Source organism: Physella acuta, unplaced genomic scaffold (assembly GCF_028476545.2).
Source record: "Physella acuta isolate Inbredline_101_S28 unplaced genomic scaffold, ASM2847654v3 ptg000155l, whole genome shotgun sequence".
Taxonomy (NCBI): Eukaryota; Metazoa; Mollusca; class Gastropoda; family Physidae; genus Physella; species Physella acuta.
The window spans coordinates 479,199-502,500 of record NW_026731674.1 but is presented as its reverse complement, the minus strand read 5'-3'; the positions used below and the strand labels follow the sequence as shown (position 1 = coordinate 502,500).

Below are 23,302 nucleotides of genomic sequence, written 5' to 3'. Positions count from 1 at the left end.
TAGGTCTGTAACCACCCAGTGTTCATGTGTAGGTCTGTAACCACCCAGTGTTCATGTGTAGGTCTGTAACCGCCCAGTGTTCATGTCTAGGTCTGTAACCACCCAGTGTTCATGTGTAGGTCTGTAACTGCCCAGTGTTCATGTATAGGTCTGTAACCACCCAGTGTTCATGTGTAGGTCTGTAACCACCCAGTGTTCATGTGTAGGTCTGTAACCACCCAGTGTTCATGTGTAGGTCTGTAACCACCCAGTGTTCATGTGTAGGTCTGTAACCACCCAGTGTTCATGTGTAGGTCTGTAACCACCCAGTGTTCATGTGTAGGTCTGTAACCACCCAGTGTTCATGTGTAGGTCTGTAACCACCCAGTGTTCATGTGTAGGTCTGTAACTACCCAGTGTTCATGTGTAGGTCTGTAACCACCCAGTGTTCATGTGTAGGTCTGTAACCACCCAGTGTTCATGTGTAGGTCTGTAACCACCCTGAACTGTTTGAAAGAAATGAGGCCAAGTCACCAGTCCACATGCCAGCCACCACCTACATCCTACCAAAGCTTATTTATAGGGAAGGTAAGGCATGACATCAGTGACCTTGATGACATTGGTGACCTTGATGACATCAGTGACCTTGATGACAACAGTGACCTTGATGACATTGGTGACCTTGATGACATCAGTGACCTTGATGACATTGGTCACCTTGATGACAACAGTGACTGGCTCATGACACCAATGACCTTGATGACATCAGTGACATTGATGACAACAGTGACCTTGATGACATCAGTGACCTTAATGACACCAGTGACCTTGATAACATCAGTCATCTTAATGACACCAGTGACTGGCTCATGACATCGATCACCTTGATGACACCAATGTCATTTATCCAGGTCAACCAGAGTTTTTGCAGCATATCATCCTGAACAAGTTATACATTTTTTCTCCACATCACATCCACTGTGATCTGTTCCACTCTTTAGGTAAGTCTCATCCACTGTTATCTGTCCCACCATCCGCCATCCTCTCATGTTTCTCACATCCACTGTGATCTGTCCACCATCCGCCATCCTCTCATGTTTCTCACATCCACTGTGATCTGTTCCACCATCCTCTCTTGTTTCTCACATCCACTGTGATCTGTTCCACCATCCTCTCATGTTTCTCACATCCACTGTGATCTGTTCCACCATCCTCTCATGTTTCTCACATCCACTGTGATCTGTCCACCATCCGCCATCCTCTCATGTTTCTCACATCCACTGTGATCTGTTCCACCATCCTCTCATGTTTCTCACATCCACTGTGATCTGTCCACCATCCGCCATCCTCTCATGTTTCTCACATCCACTGTGATCTGTTCCACCATCCTCTCATGTTTCTCACATCCACTGTGATCTGTTCTACCATCCGCCATCCTCTCATGTTTCTCACATCCACCGATCTGTTCCACCATCCGCCATCCTCTCTTGTTTCTCACATCCACTGTGATCTGTTCCACCATCCTCTCATGTTTCTCACATCCACTGTGATCTTTTCCACCATCCTCTTATGTTTCTCACATCCACTGTGATCTGTTCCACCATCCGCCATCCTCTCATGTTTCTCACATCCACTGTGATCTGTTCCACCATCCGCCATCCTCTCATGTTTCTCACATCCACTGTGATCTGTTCCACCATCCGCCATCCTCTCATGTTTCTCACATCCACTGTGATCTGTTCCACCATCCTCTCTTGTTTCTCACATCCACTGTGATCTGTTCCACCATCCGCCATCCTCTCATGTTTCTCACATCCACTGTGATCTGTTCCACCATCCGCCATCCTCTCATGTTTCTCACATCCACTGTGATCTGTTCCACCATCCTCTCTTGTTTCTCACATCCACTGTGATCTGTTCCACCATCCGCCATCCTCTCATGTTTCTCACATCCACTGTGATCTGTTCCACCATCCTCTCTTGTTTCTCACATCCACTGTGATCTGTTCCACCATCCACCATCCTCTCATGTTTCTCACATCCACTGTGATCTGTTCCACCATCCACCATCCTCTCATGTTTCTCACATCCACTGATCTGTTCCACCATCCACCATCCTCTCATGTTTCTCACATCCACTGTGATCTGTTCCACCATCTGCCATCCTCTCATGTTTCTCACATCCACTGATCTGTTCCACCATCCACCATCCTCTCATGTTTCTCACATCCACTGATCTGTTCCACCATCCACCATCCTCTCATGTTTCTCACATCCACTGTGATCTGTTCCACCATCCTCTCATGTTTCTCACATCCACTGATCTGTTCCACCATCCACCATCCTCTCATGTTTCTCACATCCACCGATCTGTTCCACCATCTGCCATCCTCTCTTGTTTCTCACATCCACTGTGATCTGTTCCACCATCCTCTTATGTTTCTCACATCCACTGTGATCTGTTCCACCATCCGCCATCCTCTCATGTTTCTCACATCCACTGTGATCTGTTCCACCATCCGCCATCCTCTCATGTTTCTCACATCCACTGTGATCTGTTCCACCATCCTCTCTTGTTTCTCACATCCACTGTGATCTGTTCCACCATCCTCTCTTGTTTCTCACATCCACTGATCTGTTCCACCATCCACCATCCTCTCATGTTTCTCACATCCACTGTGATCTGTTCCACCATCCTCTCTTGTTTCTCACATCCACTGTGATCTGTTCCACCATCCGCCATCCTCTCATGTTTCTCACATCCACTGTGATCTGTTCCACCATCTGCCATCCTCTCATGTTTCTCACATCCACTGTGATCTGTTCCACCATCCACCATCCTCTCTTGTTTCTCACATCCACTGTGATCTGTTCCACCATCCCCTCATGTTTCTCACATCCACTGTGATCTGTTCCACCATCCGCCATCCTCTCATGTTTCTCACATCCACTGTGATCTGTTCCACCATCCTCTCATGTTTCTCACATCCACTGTGATCTGTTCCACCATCCGCCATCCTCTCATGTTTCTCACATCCACTGTGATCTGTTCCACCATCCGCCATCCTCTCATGTTTCTCACATCCACTGTGATCTGTTCCACCATCTGCCATCCTCTCATGTTTCTCACATCCACTGTGATCTGTTCCACCATCCCCTCATGTTTCTCACATCCACTGTGATCTGTTCCACCATCTGCCATCCTCTCATGTTCCTCACATCCACTGTGATCTGTTCCACCATCCTCTCATGTTCCTCACATCCACTGTGATCTGTTCCACCATCCGCCATCCTCTCATGTTTCTCACATCCACTGTGATCTGTTCCACCATCCTCTCATGTTTCTCACATCCACTGTGATCTGTTCCACCATCCGCCATCCTCTCATGTTTCTCACATCCACTGTGATCTGTTCCACCATCCTCTCATGTTTCTCACATCCACTGTGATCTGTTCCACCATCCACCATCCCCTCATGTTTCTCACATCCACTGTGATCTGTTCCACCATCCCCTCATGTTTCTCACATCCACTGTGATCTGTTCCACCATCCTCTCATGTTTCTCACATCCACTGTGATCTGTTCCACCATCCTCTCATGTTTCTCACATCCACTGTGATCTGTTCCACCATCCTCTCATGTTTCTCACATCCACTGTGATCTGTTCCACCATCCACCATCCCCTCATGTTTCTCACATCCACTGTGATCTGTTCCACCATCCCCTCATGTTTCTCACATCCACTGTGATCTGTTCCACCATCCTCTCATGTTTCTCACATCCACTGTGATCTGTTCCACCATCCTCTCATGTTTCTCACATCCACTGTGATCTGTTCCACCATCCTCTCATGTTTCTCACATCCACTGTGATCTGTTCCACCATCCACCATCCCCTCATGTTTCTCACATCCACTGTGATCTGTTCCACCATCCCCTCATGTTTCTCACATCCACTGTGATCTGTTCCACCATCCTCTCATGTTTCTCACATCCACTGTGATCTGTTCCACCATCCTCTCATGTTTCTCACATCCACTGTGATCTGTTCCACCATCCTCTCATGTTTCTCACATCCACTGTGATCTGTTCCACCATCCGCCATCCTCTCATGTTTCTCACATCCACTGTGATCTGTTCCACCATCCTCTCTTGTTTCTCACATCCACTGTGATCTGTTCCACCATCCTCTCATGTTTCTCACATCCACTGTGATCTGTTCCACCATCCTCTCTTGTTTCGCACATCCACTGTGATCTGTTCCACCATCCACCATCCTCTCATGTTTCTCACATCCACTGATCTGTTCCACCATCCACCATCCTCTCATGTTTCTCACATCCACTGTGATCTGTTCCACCATCTGCCATCCTCTCATGTTTCTCACATCCACTGATCTGTTCCACCATCCACCATCCTCTCATGTTTCTCACATCCACTGATCTGTTCCACCATCCACCATCCTCTCATGTTTCTCACATCCACTGTGATCTGTTCCACCATCCTCTCATGTTTCTCACATCCACTGATCTGTTCCACCATCCACCATCCTCTCATGTTTCTCACATCCACCGATCTGTTCCACCATCTGCCATCCTCTCTTGTTTCTCACATCCACTGTGATCTGTTCCACCATCCTCTTATGTTTCTCACATCCACTGTGATCTGTTCCACCATCCGCCATCCTCTCATGTTTCTCACATCCACTGTGATCTGTTCCACCATCCGCCATCCTCTCATGTTTCTCACATCCACTGTGATCTGTTCCACCATCCGCCATCCTCTCATGTTTCTCACATCCACTGTGATCTGTTCCACCATCCTCTCTTGTTTCTCACATCCACTGTGATCTGTTCCACCATCCTCTCTTGTTTCTCACATCCACTGATCTGTTCCACCATCCACCATCCTCTCATGTTTCTCACATCCACTGTGATCTGTTCCACCATCCTCTCTTGTTTCTCACATCCACTGTGATCTGTTCCACCATCCTCTCTTGTTTCTCACATCCACTGTGATCTGTTCCACCATCCGCCATCCTCTCATGTTTCTCACATCCACTGTGATCTGTTCCACCATCTGCCATCCTCTCATGTTTCTCACATCCACTGTGATCTGTTCCACCATCCGCCATCCTCTCTTGTTTCTCACATCCACTGTGATCTGTTCCACCATCCCCTCATGTTTCTCACATCCACTGTGATCTGTTCCACCATCCGCCATCCTCTCATGTTTCTCACATCCACTGTGATCTGTTCCACCATCCTCTCATGTTTCTCACATCCACTGTGATCTGTTCCACCATCCGCCATCCTCTCATGTTTCTCACATCCACTGTGATCTGTTCCACCATCCGCCATCCTCTCATGTTTCTCACATCCACTGTGATCTGTTCCACCATATGCCATCCTCTCATGTTTCTCACATCCACTGTGATCTGTTCCACCATCCCCTCATGTTTCTCACATCCACTGTGATCTGTTCCACCATCTGCCATCCTCTCATGTTCCTCACATCCACTGTGATCTGTTCCACCATCCTCTCATGTTCCTCACATCCACTGTGATCTGTTCCACCATCCGCCATCCTCTCATGTTTCTCACATCCACTGTGATCTGTTCCACCATCCTCTCATGTTTCTCACATCCACTGTGATCTGTTCCACCATCCGCCATCCTCTCATGTTTCTCACATCCACTGTGATCTGTTCCACCATCCTCATGTTTCTCACATCCACTGTGATCTGTTCCACCATCCACCATCCCCTCATGTTTCTCACATCCACTGTGATCTGTTCCACCATCCCCTCATGTTTCTCACATCCACTGTGATCTGTTCCACCATCCTCTCATGTTTCTCACATCCACTGTGATCTGTTCCACCATCCTCTCATGTTTCTCACATCCACTGTGATCTGTTCCACCATCCTCTCATGTTTCTCACATCCACTGTGATCTGTTCCACCATCCACCATCCCCTCATGTTTCTCACATCCACTGTGATCTGTTCCACCATCCCCTCATGTTTCTCACATCCACTGTGATCTGTTCCACCATCCTCTCATGTTTCTCACATCCACTGTGATCTGTTCCACCATCCTCTCATGTTTCTCACATCCACTGTGATCTGTTCCACCATCCTCTCATGTTTCTCACATCCACTGTGATCTGTTCCACCATCCACCATCCCCTCATGTTTCTCACATCCACTGTGATCTGTTCCACCATCCCCTCATGTTTCTCACATCCACTGTGATCTGTTCCACCATCCTCTCATGTTTCTCACATCCACTGTGATCTGTTCCACCATCCTCTCATGTTTCTCACATCCACTGTGATCTGTTCCACCATCCTCTCATGTTTCTCACATCCACTGTGATCTGTTCCACCATCCTCTCATGTTTCTCACATCCACTGTGATCTGTTCCACCATCCACCATCCCCTCATGTTTCTCACATCCACTGTGATCTGTTCCACCATCCCCTCATGTTTCTCACATCCACTGTGATCTGTTCCACCATCCTCTCATGTTTCTCACATCCACTGTGATCTGTTCCACCATCCTCTCATGTTTCTCACATCCACTGTGATCTGTTCCACCATCCTCTCATGTTTCTCACATCCACTGTGATCTGTTCCACCATCCACCATCCCCTCATGTTTCTCACATCCACTGTGATCTGTTCCACCATCCCCTCATGTTTCTCACATCCACTGTGATCTGTTCCACCATCCTCTCATGTTTCTCACATCCACTGTGATCTGTTCCACCATCCTCTCATGTTTCTCACATCCACTGTGATCTGTTCCACCATCCTCTCATGTTTCTCACATCCACTGTGATCTGTTCCACCATCCGCCATCCTCTCATGTTTCTCACATCCACTGTGATCTGTTCCACCATCCTCTCTTGTTTCTCACATCCACTGTGATCTGTTCCACCATCCTCTCATGTTTCTCACATCCACTGTGATCTGTTCCACCATCCTCTCTTGTTTCGCACATCCACTGTGATCTGTTCCACCATCCACCATCCTCTCATGTTTCTCACATCCACTGATCTGTTCCACCATCCACCATCCTCTCATGTTTCTCACATCCACTGTGATCTGTTCCACCATCTGCCATCCTCTCATGTTTCTCACATCCACTGATCTGTTCCACCATCCACCATCCTCTCATGTTTCTCACATCCACTGATCTGTTCCACCATCCACCATCCTCTCATGTTTCTCACATCCACTGTGATCTGTTCCACCATCCTCTCATGTTTCTCACATCCACTGATCTGTTCCACCATCCACCATCCTCTCATGTTTCTCACATCCACCGATCTGTTCCACCATCTGCCATCCTCTCTTGTTTCTCACATCCACTGTGATCTGTTCCACCATCCTCTTATGTTTCTCACATCCACTGTGATCTGTTCCACCATCCGCCATCCTCTCATGTTTCTCACATCCACTGTGATCTGTTCCACCATCCGCCATCCTCTCATGTTTCTCACATCCACTGTGATCTGTTCCACCATCCGCCATCCTCTCATGTTTCTCACATCCACTGTGATCTGTTCCACCATCCTCTCTTGTTTCTCACATCCACTGTGATCTGTTCCACCATCCTCTCTTGTTTCTCACATCCACTGATCTGTTCCACCATCCACCATCCTCTCATGTTTCTCACATCCACTGTGATCTGTTTCACCATCCTCTCTTGTTTCTCACATCCACTGTGATCTGTTCCACCATCCTCTCTTGTTTCTCACATCCACTGTGATCTGTTCCACCATCCGCCATCCTCTCATGTTTCTCACATCCACTGTGATCTGTTCCACCATCTGCCATCCTCTCATGTTTCTCACATCCACTGTGATCTGTTCCACCATCCGCCATCCTCTCTTGTTTCTCACATCCACTGTGATCTGTTCCACCATCCCCTCATGTTTCTCACATCCACTGTGATCTGTTCCACCATCCGCCATCCTCTCATGTTTCTCACATCCACTGTGATCTGTTCCACCATCCTCTCATGTTTCTCACATCCACTGTGATCTGTTCCACCATCCGCCATCCTCTCATGTTTCTCACATCCACTGTGATCTGTTCCACCATCCGCCATCCTCTCATGTTTCTCACATCCACTGTGATCTGTTCCACCATATGCCATCCTCTCATGTTTCTCACATCCTCTGTGATCTGTTCCACCATCCCCTCATGTTTCTCACATCCACTGTGATCTGTTCCACCATCTGCCATCCTCTCATGTTCCTCACATCCACTGTGATCTGTTCCACCATCCTCTCATGTTCCTCACATCCACTGTGATCTGTTCCACCATCCGCCATCCTCTCATGTTTCTCACATCCACTGTGATCTGTTCCACCATCCTCTCATGTTTCTCACATCCACTGTGATCTGTTCCACCATCCGCCATCCTCTCATGTTTCTCACATCCACTGTGATCTGTTCCACCATCCTCTCATGTTTCTCACATCCACTGTGATCTGTTCCACCATCCACCATCCCCTCATGTTTCTCACATCCACTGTGATCTGTTCCACCATCCCCTCATGTTTCTCACATCCACTGTGATCTGTTCCACCATCCTCTCATGTTTCTCACATCCACTGTGATCTGTTCCACCATCCTCTCATGTTTCTCACATCCACTGTGATCTGTTCCACCATCCTCTCATGTTTCTCACATCCACTGTGATCTGTTCCACCATCCACCATCCCCTCATGTTTCTCACATCCACTGTGATCTGTTCCACCATCCCCTCATGTTTCTCACATCCACTGTGATCTGTTCCACCATCCTCTCATGTTTCTCACATCCACTGTGATCTGTTCCACCATCCTCTCATGTTTCTCACATCCACTGTGATCTGTTCCACCATCCTCTCATGTTTCTCACATCCACTGTGATCTGTTCCACCATCCACCATCCCCTCATGTTTCTCACATCCACTGTGATCTGTTCCACCATCCCCTCATGTTTCTCACATCCACTGTGATCTGTTCCACCATCCTCTCATGTTTCTCACATCCACTGTGATCTGTTCCACCATCCTCTCATGTTTCTCACATCCACTGTGATCTGTTCCACCATCCTCTCATGTTTCTCACATCCACTGTGATCTGTTCCACCATCCGCCATCCTCTCATGTTTCTCACATCCACTGTGATCTGTTCCACCATCCTCTCTTGTTTCTCACATCCACTGTGATCTGTTCCACCATCCTCTCATGTTTCTCACATCCACTGTGATCTGTTCCACCATCCTCTCTTGTTTCGCACATCCACTGTGATCTGTTCCACCATCCGCCATCCTCTCATGTTTCTCACATCCACTGTGATCTGTTCCACCATCCTCTCATGTTTCTCACATCCACTGTGATCTGTTCCACCATCCTCTCATGTTTCTCACATCCACTGTGATCTGTTCCACCATCCTCTCATGTTTCTCACATCCACTGTGATCTGTTCCACCATCCTCTCATGTTTCTCACATCCACTGTGATCTGTTCCACCATCCGCCATCCTCTCATGTTTCTCACATCTCACTGTGATCTGTTCCACCATATGCCATCCTCTCATGTTTCTCACATCCACTGTGATCTGTTCCACCATCCCCTCATGTTTCTCACATCCACTGTGATCTGTTCCACCATCTGCCATCCTCTCATGTTCCTCACATCCACTGTGATCTGTTCCACCATCCTCTCATGTTCCTCACATCCACTGTGATCTGTTCCACCATCCGCCATCCTCTCATGTTTCTCACATCCACTGTGATCTGTTCCACCATCCTCTCATGTTTCTCACATCCACTGTGATCTGTTCCACCATCCGCCATCCTCTCATGTTTCTCACATCCACTGTGATCTGTTCCACCATCCTCTCATGTTTCTCACATCCACTGTGATCTGTTCCACCATCCACCATCCCCTCATGTTTCTCACATCCACTGTGATCTGTTCCACCATCCCCTCATGTTTCTCACATCCACTGTGATCTGTTCCACCATCCTCTCATGTTTCTCACATCCACTGTGATCTGTTCCACCATCCTCTCATGTTTCTCACATCCACTGTGATCTGTTCCACCATCCTCTCATGTTTCTCACATCCACTGTGATCTGTTCCACCATCCACCATCCCCTCATGTTTCTCACATCCACTGTGATCTGTTCCACCATCCCCTCATGTTTCTCACATCCACTGTGATCTGTTCCACCATCCTCTCATGTTTCTCACATCCACTGTGATCTGTTCCACCATCCTCTCATGTTTCTCACATCCACTGTGATCTGTTCCACCATCCTCTCATGTTTCTCACATCCACTGTGATCTGTTCCACCATCCGCCATCCTCTCATGTTTCTCACATCCACTGTGATCTGTTCCACCATCCTCTCTTGTTTCTCACATCCACTGTGATCTGTTCCACCATCCTCTCATGTTTCTCACATCCACTGTGATCTGTTCCACCATCCTCTCTTGTTTCGCACATCCACTGTGATCTGTTCCACCATCCGCCATCCTCTCATGTTTCTCACATCCACTGTGATCTGTTCCACCATCCTCTCATGTTTCTCACATCCACTGTGATCTGTTCCACCATCCTCTCATGTTTCTCACATCCACTGTGATCTGTTCCACCATCCTCTCATGTTTCTCACATCCACTGTGATCTGTTCCACCATCCTCTCATGTTTCTCACATCCACTGTGATCTGTTCCACCATCCGCCATCCTCTCATGTTTCTCACATCTCACTGTGATCTGTTCCACCATATGCCATCCTCTCATGTTTCTCACATCCACTGTGATCTGTTCCACCATCCCCTCATGTTTCTCACATCCACTGTGATCTGTTCCACCATCTGCCATCCTCTCATGTTCCTCACATCCACTGTGATCTGTTCCACCATCCTCTCATGTTCCTCACATCCACTGTGATCTGTTCCACCATCCGCCATCCTCTCATGTTTCTCACATCCACTGTGATCTGTTCCACCATCCTCTCATGTTTCTCACATCCACTGTGATCTGTTCCACCATCCGCCATCCTCTCATGTTTCTCACATCCACTGTGATCTGTTCCACCATCCTCTCATGTTTCTCACATCCACTGTGATCTGTTCCACCATCCACCATCCCCTCATGTTTCTCACATCCACTGTGATCTGTTCCACCATCCCCTCATGTTTCTCACATCCACTGTGATCTGTTCCACCATCCTCTCATGTTTCTCACATCCACTGTGATCTGTTCCACCATCCTCTCATGTTTCTCACATCCACTGTGATCTGTTCCACCATCCTCTCATGTTTCTCACATCCACTGTGATCTGTTCCACCATCCACCATCCCCTCATGTTTCTCACATCCACTGTGATCTGTTCCACCATCCCCTCATGTTTCTCACATCCACTGTGATCTGTTCCACCATCCTCTCATGTTTCTCACATCCACTGTGATCTGTTCCACCATCCTCTCATGTTTCTCACATCCACTGTGATCTGTTCCACCATCCTCTCATGTTTCTCACATCCACTGTGATCTGTTCCACCATCCACCATCCCCTCATGTTTCTCACATCCACTGTGATCTGTTCCACCATCCCCTCATGTTTCTCACATCCACTGTGATCTGTTCCACCATCCTCTCATGTTTCTCACATCCACTGTGATCTGTTCCACCATCCTCTCATGTTTCTCACATCCACTGTGATCTGTTCCACCATCCTCTCATGTTTCTCACATCCACTGTGATCTGTTCCACCATCCGCCATCCTCTCATGTTTCTCACATCCACTGTGATCTGTTCCACCATCCTCTCTTGTTTCTCACATCCACTGTGATCTGTTCCACCATCCTCTCATGTTTCTCACATCCACTGTGATCTGTTCCACCATCCTCTCTTGTTTCGCACATCCACTGTGATCTGTTCCACCATCCGCCATCCTCTCATGTTTCTCACATCCACTGTGATCTGTTCCACCATCCTCTCATGTTTCTCACATCCACTGTGATCTGTTCCACCATCCTCTCATGTTTCTCACATCCACTGTGATCTGTTCCACCATCCTCTCATGTTTCTCACATCCACTGTGATCTGTTCCACCATCCTCTCATGTTTCTCACATCCACTGTGATCTGTTCCACCATCCGCCATCCTCTCATGTTTCTCACATCCACTGTGATCTGTTCCACCATCCGCCATCCTCTCATGTTTCTCACATCCACTGTGATCTGTTCCACCATCCTCTCTTGTTTCTCACATCCACTGTGATCTGTTCCACCATCTGCCATCCTCTCATGTTTCTCACATCCACCGATCTGTTCCACCATCCGCCATCCTCTCTTGTTTCTCACATCCACTGTGATCTGTTCCACCATCCTCTCTTGTTTCTCACATCCACTGTGATCTGTTCCACCATCCTCTCATGTTTCTCACATCCACTGTGATCTGTTCCACCATCCTCTCATGTTTCTCACATCCACTGTGATCTGTTCCACCATCCTCTCATGTTTCTCACATCCACTGTGATCTCTTCCACCATCCTCTCATGTTTCTCACATCCACTGTGATCTGTTCCACCATCCTCTCATGTTTCTCACATCCACTGTGATCTGTTCCACCATCCGCCATCCTCTCTTGTTTCTCACATCCACTGTGATCTGTTCCACCATCCTCTCATGTTTCTCACATCCACTGTGATCTGTTCCACCATCCCCTCATGTTTCTCACATCCACTGTGATCTGTTCCACCATCCGCCATCCTCTCATGTTTCTCACATCCACTGTGATCTGTTCCACCATCCGCCATCCTCTCATGTTTCTCACATCCACTGTGATCTGTTCTACCATCCTCTCATGTTTCTCACATCCACTGTGATCTGTTCCACCATCCGCCATCCTCTCATGTTTCTCACATCCACTGTGATCTGTTCCACCATCCGCCATCCTCTCATGTTTCTCACATCCACCGATCTGTTCCACCATCCGCCATCCTCTCTTGTTTCTCACATCCACTGTGATCTGTTCCACCATCCTCTCATGTTTCTCACATCCACTGTGATCTGTTCCACCATCCTCTTATGTTTCTCACATCCACTGTGATCTGTTCCACCATCCGCCATCCTCTCATGTTTCTCACATCCACTGTGATCTGTTCCACCATCTGCCATCCTCTCATGTTTCTCACATCCACTGTGATCTGTTCCACCATCCTCTCATGTTTCTCACATCCACTGTGATCTGTTCCACCATCTGCCATCCTCTCATGTTTCTCACATCCACTGTGATCTGTTCCACCATCTGCCATCCTCTCATGTTTCTCACATCCACTGTGATCTGTTCCACCATCCCCTCATGTTTCTCACATCCACTGTGATCTGTTCCACCATCCTCTCATGTTTCTCACATCCACTGTGACCTGTTCCACCATCCTCTCATGTTTCTCACATCCACTGTGATCTGTTCCACCATCCTCTCATGTTTCTCACATCCACTGTGACCTGTTCCACCATCCTCTCATGTTTCTCACATCCACTGTGATCTGTTCCACCATCTGCCATCCTCTCATGTTTCTCACATCCACTGTGATCTGTTCCACCATCCTCTCATGTTTCTCACATCCACTGTGACCTGTTCCACCATCCTCTCATGTTTCTCACATCCACTGTGATCTGTTCCACCATCCTCTCATGTTTCTCACATCCACTGTGACCTGTTCCACCATCCTCTCTTGTTTCTCACATCCACTGTGATCTGTTCCACCATCCTCTCATGTTTCTCACATCCACTGTGATCTGTTCCACCATCCGCCATCCTCTCATGTTTCTCACATCCACTGTGATCTGTTCCACCATCCGCCATCCTCTCATGTTTCTCACATCCACTGTGATCTGTTCCACCATCCTCTCATGTTTCTCACATCCACTGTGATCTGTTCCACCATCCTCTCATGTTTCTCACATCCACTGTGATCTGTTCCACCATCTGCCATCCTCTCATGTTTCTCACATCCACTGTGATCTGTTCCACCATCCTCTCATGTTTCTCACATCCACTGTGACCTGTTCCACCATCCTCTCATGTTTCTCACATCCACTGTGATCTGTTCCACCATCTGCCATCCTCTCATGTTTCTCACATCCACTGTGATCTGTTCCACCATCCTCTCTTGTTTCTCACATCCACTGTGATCTGTTCCACCATCCTCTCATGTTTCTCACATCCACTGTGATCTGTTCCACCATCCTCTTATGTTTCTCACATCCACTGTGATCTGTTCCACCATCCGCCATCCTCTCATGTTTCTCACATCCACTGTGATCTGTTCCACCATCCTCTCATGTTTCTCACATCCACTGTGATCTGTTCTACCATCCGCCATCCTCTCATGTTTCTCACATCCACTGTGATCTGTTCCACCATCCTCTCATGTTTCTCACATCCACTGTGATCTGTTCCACCATCCTCTCATGTTTCTCACATCCACTGTGATCTGTTCCACCATCTGCCATCCTCTCATGTTTCTCACATCCACTGTGATCTGTTCCACCATCCTCTCATGTTTCTCACATCCACTGTGACCTGTTCCACCATCCTCTCATGTTTCTCACATCCACTGTGATCTGTTCCACCATCTGCCATCCTCTCATGTTTCTCACATCCACTGTGATCTGTTCCACCATCCTCTCTTGTTTCTCACATCCACTGTGATCTGTTCCACCATCCTCTCATGTTTCTCACATCCACTGTGATATGTTCCACCATCCGCCATCCTCTTATGTTTCTCACATCCACTGTGATCTGTTCCACCATCCTCTCATGTTTCTCACATCCACTGTGATCTGTTCCACCATCTGCCATCCTCTCATGTTTCTCACATCCACTGTGATCTGTTCCACCATCTGCCATCCTCTAATGTTTCTCACATCCACTGTGATCTGTTCCACCATCTGCCATCCTCTCATGTTTCTCACATCCACTGTGATCTGTTCCACCATCCTCTCATGTTTCTCACATCCACTGTGATCTGTTCCACCATCCTCTCTTGTTTCTCACATCCACTGTGATCTGTTCCACCATCCTCTCTTGTTTCTCACATCCACTGATCTGTTCCACCATCCACCATCCTCTCATGTTTCTCACATCCACTGTGATCTGTTCCACCATCCTCTCTTGTTTCTCACATCCACTGTGATCTGTTCCACCATCCTCTCTTGTTTCTCACATCCACCGATCTGTTCCACCATCCGCCATCCTCTCTTGTTTCTCACATCCACTGTGATCTGTTCCACCATCCTCTCATGTTTCTCACATCCACTGTGATCTTTTCCACCATCCTCTTATGTTTCTCACATCCACTGTGATCTGTTCCACCATCCGCCATCCTCTCATGTTTCTCACATCCACTGTGATCTGTTCCACCATCCGCCATCCTCTCATGTTTCTCACATCCACTGTGATCTGTTCCACCATCCGCCATCCTCTCATGTTTCTCACATCCACTGTGATCTGTTCCACCATCCTCTCTTGTTTCTCACATCCACTGTGATCTGTTCCACCATCCGCCATCCTCTCATGTTTCTCACATCCACTGTGATCTGTTCCACCATCCGCCATCCTCTCATGTTTCTCACATCCACTGTGATCTGTTCCACCATCCTCTCTTGTTTCTCACATCCACTGTGATCTGTTCCACCATCCGCCATCCTCTCATGTTTCTCACATCCACTGTGATCTGTTCCACCATCCTCTCTTGTTTCTCACATCCACTGTGATCTTTTCCACCATCCACCATCCTCTCATGTTTCTCACATCCACTGTGATCTGTTCCACCATCTGCCATCCTCTCATGTTTCTCACATCCACTGATCTGTTCCACCATCCACCATCCTCTCATGTTTCTCACATCCACTGATCTGTTCCACCATCCACCATCCTCTCATGTTTCTCACATCCACTGTGATCTGTTCCACCATCCTCTCATGTTTCTCACATCCACTGATCTGTTCCACCATCCACCATCCTCTCATGTTTCTCACATCCACCGATCTGTTCCACCATCTGCCATCCTCTCTTGTTTCTCACATCCACTGTGATCTGTTCCACCATCCTCTTATGTTTCTCACATCCACTGTGATCTGTTCCACCATCCGCCATCCTCTCATGTTTCTCACATCCACTGTGATCTGTTCCACCATCCGCCATCCTCTCATGTTTCTCACATCCACTGTGATCTGTTCCACCATCCGCCATCCTCTCATGTTTCTCACATCCACTGTGATCTGTTCCACCATCCTCTCTTGTTTCTCACATCCACTGTGATCTGTTTCACCATCCTCTCTTGTTTCTCACATCCACTGATCTGTTCCACCATCCACCATCCTCTCATGTTTCTCACATCCACTGTGATCTGTTCCACCATCCTCTCTTGTTTCTCACATCCACTGTGATCTGTTCCACCATCCTCTCTTGTTTCTCACATCCACTGTGATCTGTTCCACCATCCGCCATCCTCTCATGTTTCTCACATCCACTGTGATCTGTTCCACCATCTGCCATCCTCTCATGTTTCTCACATCCACTGTGATCTGTTCCACCATCCGCCATCCTCTCTTGTTTCTCACATCCACTGTGATCTGTTCCACCATCCCCTCATGTTTCTCACATCCACTGTGATCTGTTCCACCATCCGCCATCCTCTCATGTTTCTCACATCCACTGTGATCTGTTCCACCATCCTCTCATGTTTCTCACATCCACTGTGATCTGTTCCACCATCCGCCATCCTCTCATGTTTCTCACATCCACTGTGATCTGTTCCACCATCCGCCATCCTCTCATGTTTCTCACATCCACTGTGATCTGTTCCACCATCTGCCATCCTCTCATGTTTCTCACATCCACTGTGATCTGTTCCACCATCCCCTCATGTTTCTCACATCCACTGTGATCTGTTCCACCATCTGCCATCCTCTCATGTTCCTCACATCCACTGTGATCTGTTCCACCATCCTCTCATGTTCCTCACATCCACTGTGATCTGTTCCACCATCCGCCATCCTCTCATGTTTCTCACATCCACTGTGATCTGTTCCACCATCCTCTCATGTTTCTCACATCCACTGTGATCTGTTCCACCATCCGCCATCCTCTCATGTTTCTCACATCCACTGTGATCTGTTCCACCATCCTCTCATGTTTCTCACATCCACTGTGATCTGTTCCACCATCCACCATCCCCTCATGTTTCTCACATCCACTGTGATCTGTTCCACCATCCCCTCATGTTTCTCACATCCACTGTGATCTGTTCCACCATCCTCTCATGTTTCTCACATCCACTGTGATCTGTTCCACCATCCTCTCATGTTTCTCACATCCACTGTGATCTGTTCCACCATCCTCTCATGTTTCTCACATCCACTGTGATCTGTTCCACCATCCACCATCCCCTCATGTTTCTCACATCCACTGTGATCTGTTCCACCATCCCCTCATGTTTCTCACATCCACTGTGATCTGTTCCACCATCCTCTCATGTTTCTCACATCCACTGTGATCTGTTCCACCATCCTCTCATGTTTCTCACATCCACTGTGATCTGTTCCACCATCCTCTCATGTTTCTCACATCCACTGTGATCTGTTCCACCATCCACCATCCCCTCATGTTTCTCACATCCACTGTGATCTGTTCCACCATCCCCTCATGTTTCTCACATCCACTGTGATCTGTTCCACCATCCTCTCATGTTTCTCACATCCACTGTGATCTGTTCCACCATCCTCTCATGTTTCTCACATCCACTGTGATCTGTTCCACCATCCTCTCATGTTTCTCACATCCACTGTGATCTGTTCCACCATCCGCCATCCTCTCATGTTTCTCACATCCACTGTGATCTGTTCCACCATCCTCTCTTGTTTCTCACATCCACTGTGATCTGTTCCACCATCCTCTCATGTTTCTCACATCCACTGTGATCTGTTCCACCATCCTCTCTTGTTTCGCACATCCACTGTGATCTGTTCCACCATCCGCCATCCTCTCATGTTTCTCACATCCACTGTGATCTGTTCCACCATCCTCTCATGTTTCTCACATCCACTGTGATCTGTTCCACCATCCTCTCATGTTTCTCACATCCACTGTGATCTGTTCCACCATCCTCTCATGTTTCTCACATCCACTGTGATCTGTTCCACCATCCTCTCATGTTTCTCACATCCACTGTGATCTGTTCCACCATCCGCCATCCTCTCATGTTTCTCACATCCACTGTGATCTGTTCCACCATCCGCCATCCTCTCATGTTTCTCACATCCACTGTGATCTGTTCCACCATCCTCTCTTGTTTCTCACATCCACTGTGATCTGTTCCACCATCTGCCATCCTCTCATGTTTCTCACATCCACCGATCTGTTCCACCATCCGCCATCCTCTCTTGTTTCTCACATCCACTGTGATCTGTTCCACCATCCTCTCTTGTTTCTCACATCCACTGTGATCTGTTCCACCATCCTCTCATGTTTCTCACATCCACTGTGATCTGTTCCACCATCCTCTCATGTTTCTCACATCCACTGTGATCTGTTCCACCATCCTCTCATGTTTCTCACATCCACTGTGATCTCTTCCACCATCCTCTCATGTTTCTCACATCCACTGTGATCTGTTCCACCATCCTCTCATGTTTCTCACATCCACTGTGATCTGTTCCACCATCCGCCATCCTCTCTTGTTTCTCACATCCACTGTGATCTGTTCCACCATCCTCTCATGTTTCTCACATCCACTGTGATCTGTTCCACCATCCCCTCATGTTTCTCACATCCACTGTGATCTGTTCCACCATCCGCCATCCTCTCATGTTTCTCACATCCACTGTGATCTGTTCCACCATCCGCCATCCTCTCATGTTTCTCACATCCACTGTGATCTGTTCTACCATCCTCTCATGTTTCTCACATCCACTGTGATCTGTTCCACCATCCGCCATCCTCTCATGTTTCTCACATCCACTGTGATCTGTTCCACCATCCGCCATCCTCTCATGTTTCTCACATCCACCGATCTGTTCCACCATCCGCCATCCTCTCTTGTTTCTCACATCCACTGTGATCTGTTCCACCATCCTCTCATGTTTCTCACATCCACTGTGATCTGTTCCACCATCCTCTTATGTTTCTCACATCCACTGTGATCTGTTCCACCATCCGCCATCCTCTCATGTTTCTCACATCCACTGTGATCTGTTCCACCATCTGCCATCCTCTCATGTTTCTCACATCCACTGTGATCTGTTCCACCATCCTCTCATGTTTCTCACATCCACTGTGATCTGTTCCACCATCTGCCATCCTCTCATGTTTCTCACATCCACTGTGATCTGTTCCACCATCCGCCATCCTCTTATGTTTCTCACATCCACTGTGATCTGTTCCACCATCCTCTCATGTTTCTCACATCCACTGTGATCTGTTCCACCATCTGCCATCCTCTCATGTTTCTCACATCCACTGTGATCTGTTCCACCATCTGCCATCCTCTAAAGTTTCTCACATCCACTGTGATCTGTTCCACCATCTGCCATCCTCTCATGTTTCTCACATCCACTGTGATCTGTTCCACCATCCTCTCATGTTTCTCACATCCACTGTGATCTGTTCCACCATCCTCTCTTGTTTCTCACATCCACTGTGATATGTTCCACCATCCTCTCTTGTTTCTCACATCCACTGATCTGTTCCACCATCCACCATCCTCTCATGTTTCTCACATCCACTGTGATCTGTTCCACCATCCTCTCTTGTTTCTCACATCCACTGTGATCTGTTCCACCATCCTCTCTTGTTTCTCACATCCACTGTGATCTGTTCCACCATCCGCCATCCTCTCATGTTTCTCACATCCACTGTGATCTGTTCCACCATCTGCCATCCTCTCATGTTTCTCACATCCACTGTGATCTGTTCCACCATCCGCCATCCTCTCTTGTTTCTCACATCCACTGTGATCTGTTCCACCATCCCCTCATGTTTCTCACATCCACTGTGATCTGTTCCACCATCCGCCATCCTCTCATGTTTCTCACATCCACTGTGATCTGTTCCACCATCCTCTCATGTTTCTCACATCCACTGTGATCTGTTCCACCATCCGCCATCCTCTCATGTTTCTCACATCCACTGTGATCTGTTCCACCATCCTCTCATGTTTCTCACATCCACTGTGATCTGTTCCACCATCCGCCATCCTCTCATGTTTCTCACATCCACTGTGATCTGTTCCACCATCCTCTCATGTTTCTCACATCCACTGTGATCTGTTCCACCATCCTCTCATGTTTCTCACATCCACTGTGATCTGTTCCACCATCTGCCATCCTCTCATGTTTCTCACATCCACTGTGATCTGTTCCACCATCCTCTCATGTTTCTCACATCCACTGTGATCTGTTCCACCATCCCCTCATGTTTCTCACATCCACTGTGATCTGTTCCACCATCCGCCATCCTCTCATGTTTCTCACATCCACTGTGATCTGTTCCACCATCCTCTCATGTTTCTCACATCCACTGTGATCTGTTCCACCATCCGCCATCCTCTCATGTTTCTCACATCCACTGTGATCTGTTCCACCATCCTCTCATGTTTCTCACATCCACTGTGATCTGTTCCACCATCCGCCATCCTCTCATGTTTCTCACATCCACTGTGATCTGTTCCACCATCCTCTCATGTTTCTCACATCCACTGTGATCTGTTCCACCATCCTCTCATGTTTCTCACATCCACTGTGATCTGTTCCACCATCCTCTCATGTTTCTCACATCCACTGTGATCTGTTCCACCATCTACCATCCTCTCATGTTTCTCACATCCACTGTGATCTGTTCCACCATCCCCTCATGTTTCTCACATCCACTGTGATCTGTTCCACCATCCTCTCATGTTTCTCACATCCACTGTGATCTGTTCCACCATCCACCATCCTCTCATGTTTTCAGGCAACAAAGGATTCCGTTGTTTCTCATTTTCTCGCCTCATCAACCTGTCACCTCAAGAATTAAATCATTACATGCTTGGAGGCCTGCTTGTACCGTAAGTTTTTATTTTCATCAAACTAGCACACATCAAACTTCAAACTAACATGCATCAAACTAGCACGCATCAAACAAGCATGCATCAAAGTAGCACGCATCAAACTAGCATGCATCAAACTTCAAACTAACATCCATCAAACTAGCACGCATCAAACAAGCATGCATCGAAGTAGCACGCATCAAACTAGCATGCATCAAAGTTCAAACTAACATGCATCAAACTAGCACGCATCAAACAAGCATGCATTAAAGTAGCACACATCAAACTAGCACGCATCAAACAAGCATGCATCAAAGTAGCACGCATCAAACTAGCATGCATCAAACTTCAAACTAACATGCATCAAACTAGCACGCATCAAACAAGCATGCATCAAAGTAGCACGCATCAAACTAGCATGCATCAAACTAGCATGCATCAAAGTAGCACGCATCAAAGTAGCATGCATCAAAGTAGCACGCATCAAAGTAAACGCATCAAAGTAGCATGCATCAAAGTAGCACGCATCAAAGTAGCACGCATCAAACTAGCATGCATCAAACTAGCCTGCATCATCATAATCAGGAAAACTGAAGATCTGCCTCTACCACCTAGCTCAGCCTCTAGCTCAGCCTCTACCACCTAGCTCAGCCTCTACCACCTAGCTCAGCCTCTACCACCTAGCTCAGCCTCTACCACCTAGCTCAGCCTCTAGCTCAGTCTCTACCACCTAGCTCAGCCTCTACCACCTAGCTCAGCCTCTACCACCTAGCTCAGCCTCTAGCTCAGTCTCTACCACCTAGCTCAGCCTCTACCACCTAGCTCAGCCTCTACCACCTAGCTCAGCCTCTACCACCTAGCTCAGCCTCTACCACCTAGCTCAGCCTCTAGCTCAGTCTCTACCACCTAGCTCAGCCTCTACCACCTAGCTCAGCCTCTACCACCTAGCTCAGCCTCTACCACCTAGCTCAGCCTCTACCACCTAGCTCAGCCTCTACCACCTAGCTCAGCCTCTAGCTCAGCCTCTACCACCTAGCTCAGCCTCTACCACCTAGCTCAGCCTCTAGCTCAGCCTCTACCACCTAGCTCAGCCTCTACCACCTAGCTCAGCCTCTACCACCTAGCTCAGCCTCTACCACCTAGCTCAGCCTCTAGCTCAGCCTCTACCACCTAGCTCAGCCTCTACCACCTAGCACAGCCTCTACCACCTAGCTCAGCCTCTACCACCTAGCTCAGCCTCTAGCTCAGCCTCTAGCTCAGCCTCTAGCTCAGCCTCTAGCTCAGCCTCTACCACCTAGCTCAGCCTCTAGCTCAGCCTCTACCACCTAGCTCAGCCTCTACCACCTAGCTCAGCCTCTACCACCTAGCTCAGCCTCTACCACCTAGCTCAGCCTCTAGCTCAGCCTCTAGCTCAGCCTCTACCACCTAGCTCAGCCTCTACCACCTAGCTCAGCCTCTACCACCTAGCTCAGCCTCTAGCTCAGCCTCTACCACCTAGCTCAGCCTCTACCACCTAGCTCAGCCTCTAGCTCAGCCTCTACCACCTAGCTCAGCCTCTAGCTCAGCCTCTACCACCTAGCTCAGCCTCTACCACCTAGCTCAGCCTCTAGCTCAGCCTCTAGCTCAGCCTCTACCACCTAGCTCAGCCTCTACCACCTAGCTCAGCCTCTACCACCTAGCTCAGCCTCTACCACCTAGCTCAGCCTCTACCACCTAGCTCAGCCTCTAGCTCAGCCTCTAGCTCAGCCTCTACCACCTAGCTCAGCCTCTACCACCTAGCTCAGCCTCTACCACCTAGCTCAGCCTCTACCACCTAGCTCAGCCTCTAGCTCAGCCTCTACCACCTAGCTCAGCCTCTACCACCTAGCTCAGCCTCTACCACCTAGCTCAGCCTCTACCACCTAGCTCAGCCTCTACCACCTAGCTCAGCCTCTACCACCTAGCTCAGCCTCTACCACCTAGCTCAGCCTCTACCACCTAGCTCAGCCTCTAGCACCTAGCTCAGCCTCAACCACCTAGCTCAGCCTCTACCACCTAGCTCAGCCTCTACCACCTAGCTCAGCCTCTACCACCTAGCTCAGCCTCTACCACCTAGCTCAGCCTCTACCACCTAGCTCAGCCTCTACCACCTAGCTCAGCCTCTACCACCTAGCTCAGCCTCTACCACCTAGCTCAGCCTCTACCACCTAGCTCAGCCTCTACCACCTAGCTCAG

The 23,302-nt window shown here is 48.3% G+C and overlaps 1 protein-coding gene across 6 annotated transcripts in view; it reads left to right on the top strand.

Annotated features, from left to right (window-relative positions):
• LOC131935696 (chromatin-remodeling ATPase INO80) overlaps positions 1-23,302 on the top strand; it is a 94,889-nt gene that overhangs the window by 39,050 nt on the left and 32,537 nt on the right. For all 6 annotated transcript variants that reach the window (XM_059292232.1, XM_059292233.1, XM_059292231.1 and 3 more), the window contains exons 21-23: positions 468-567; positions 891-980; positions 21,013-21,106. In XM_059292232.1, coding sequence (XP_059148215.1) covers positions 468-567; positions 891-980; positions 21,013-21,106 — 284 coding nt within the window. The remainder of the gene's footprint in view (positions 1-467; positions 568-890; positions 981-21,012; positions 21,107-23,302) is intronic.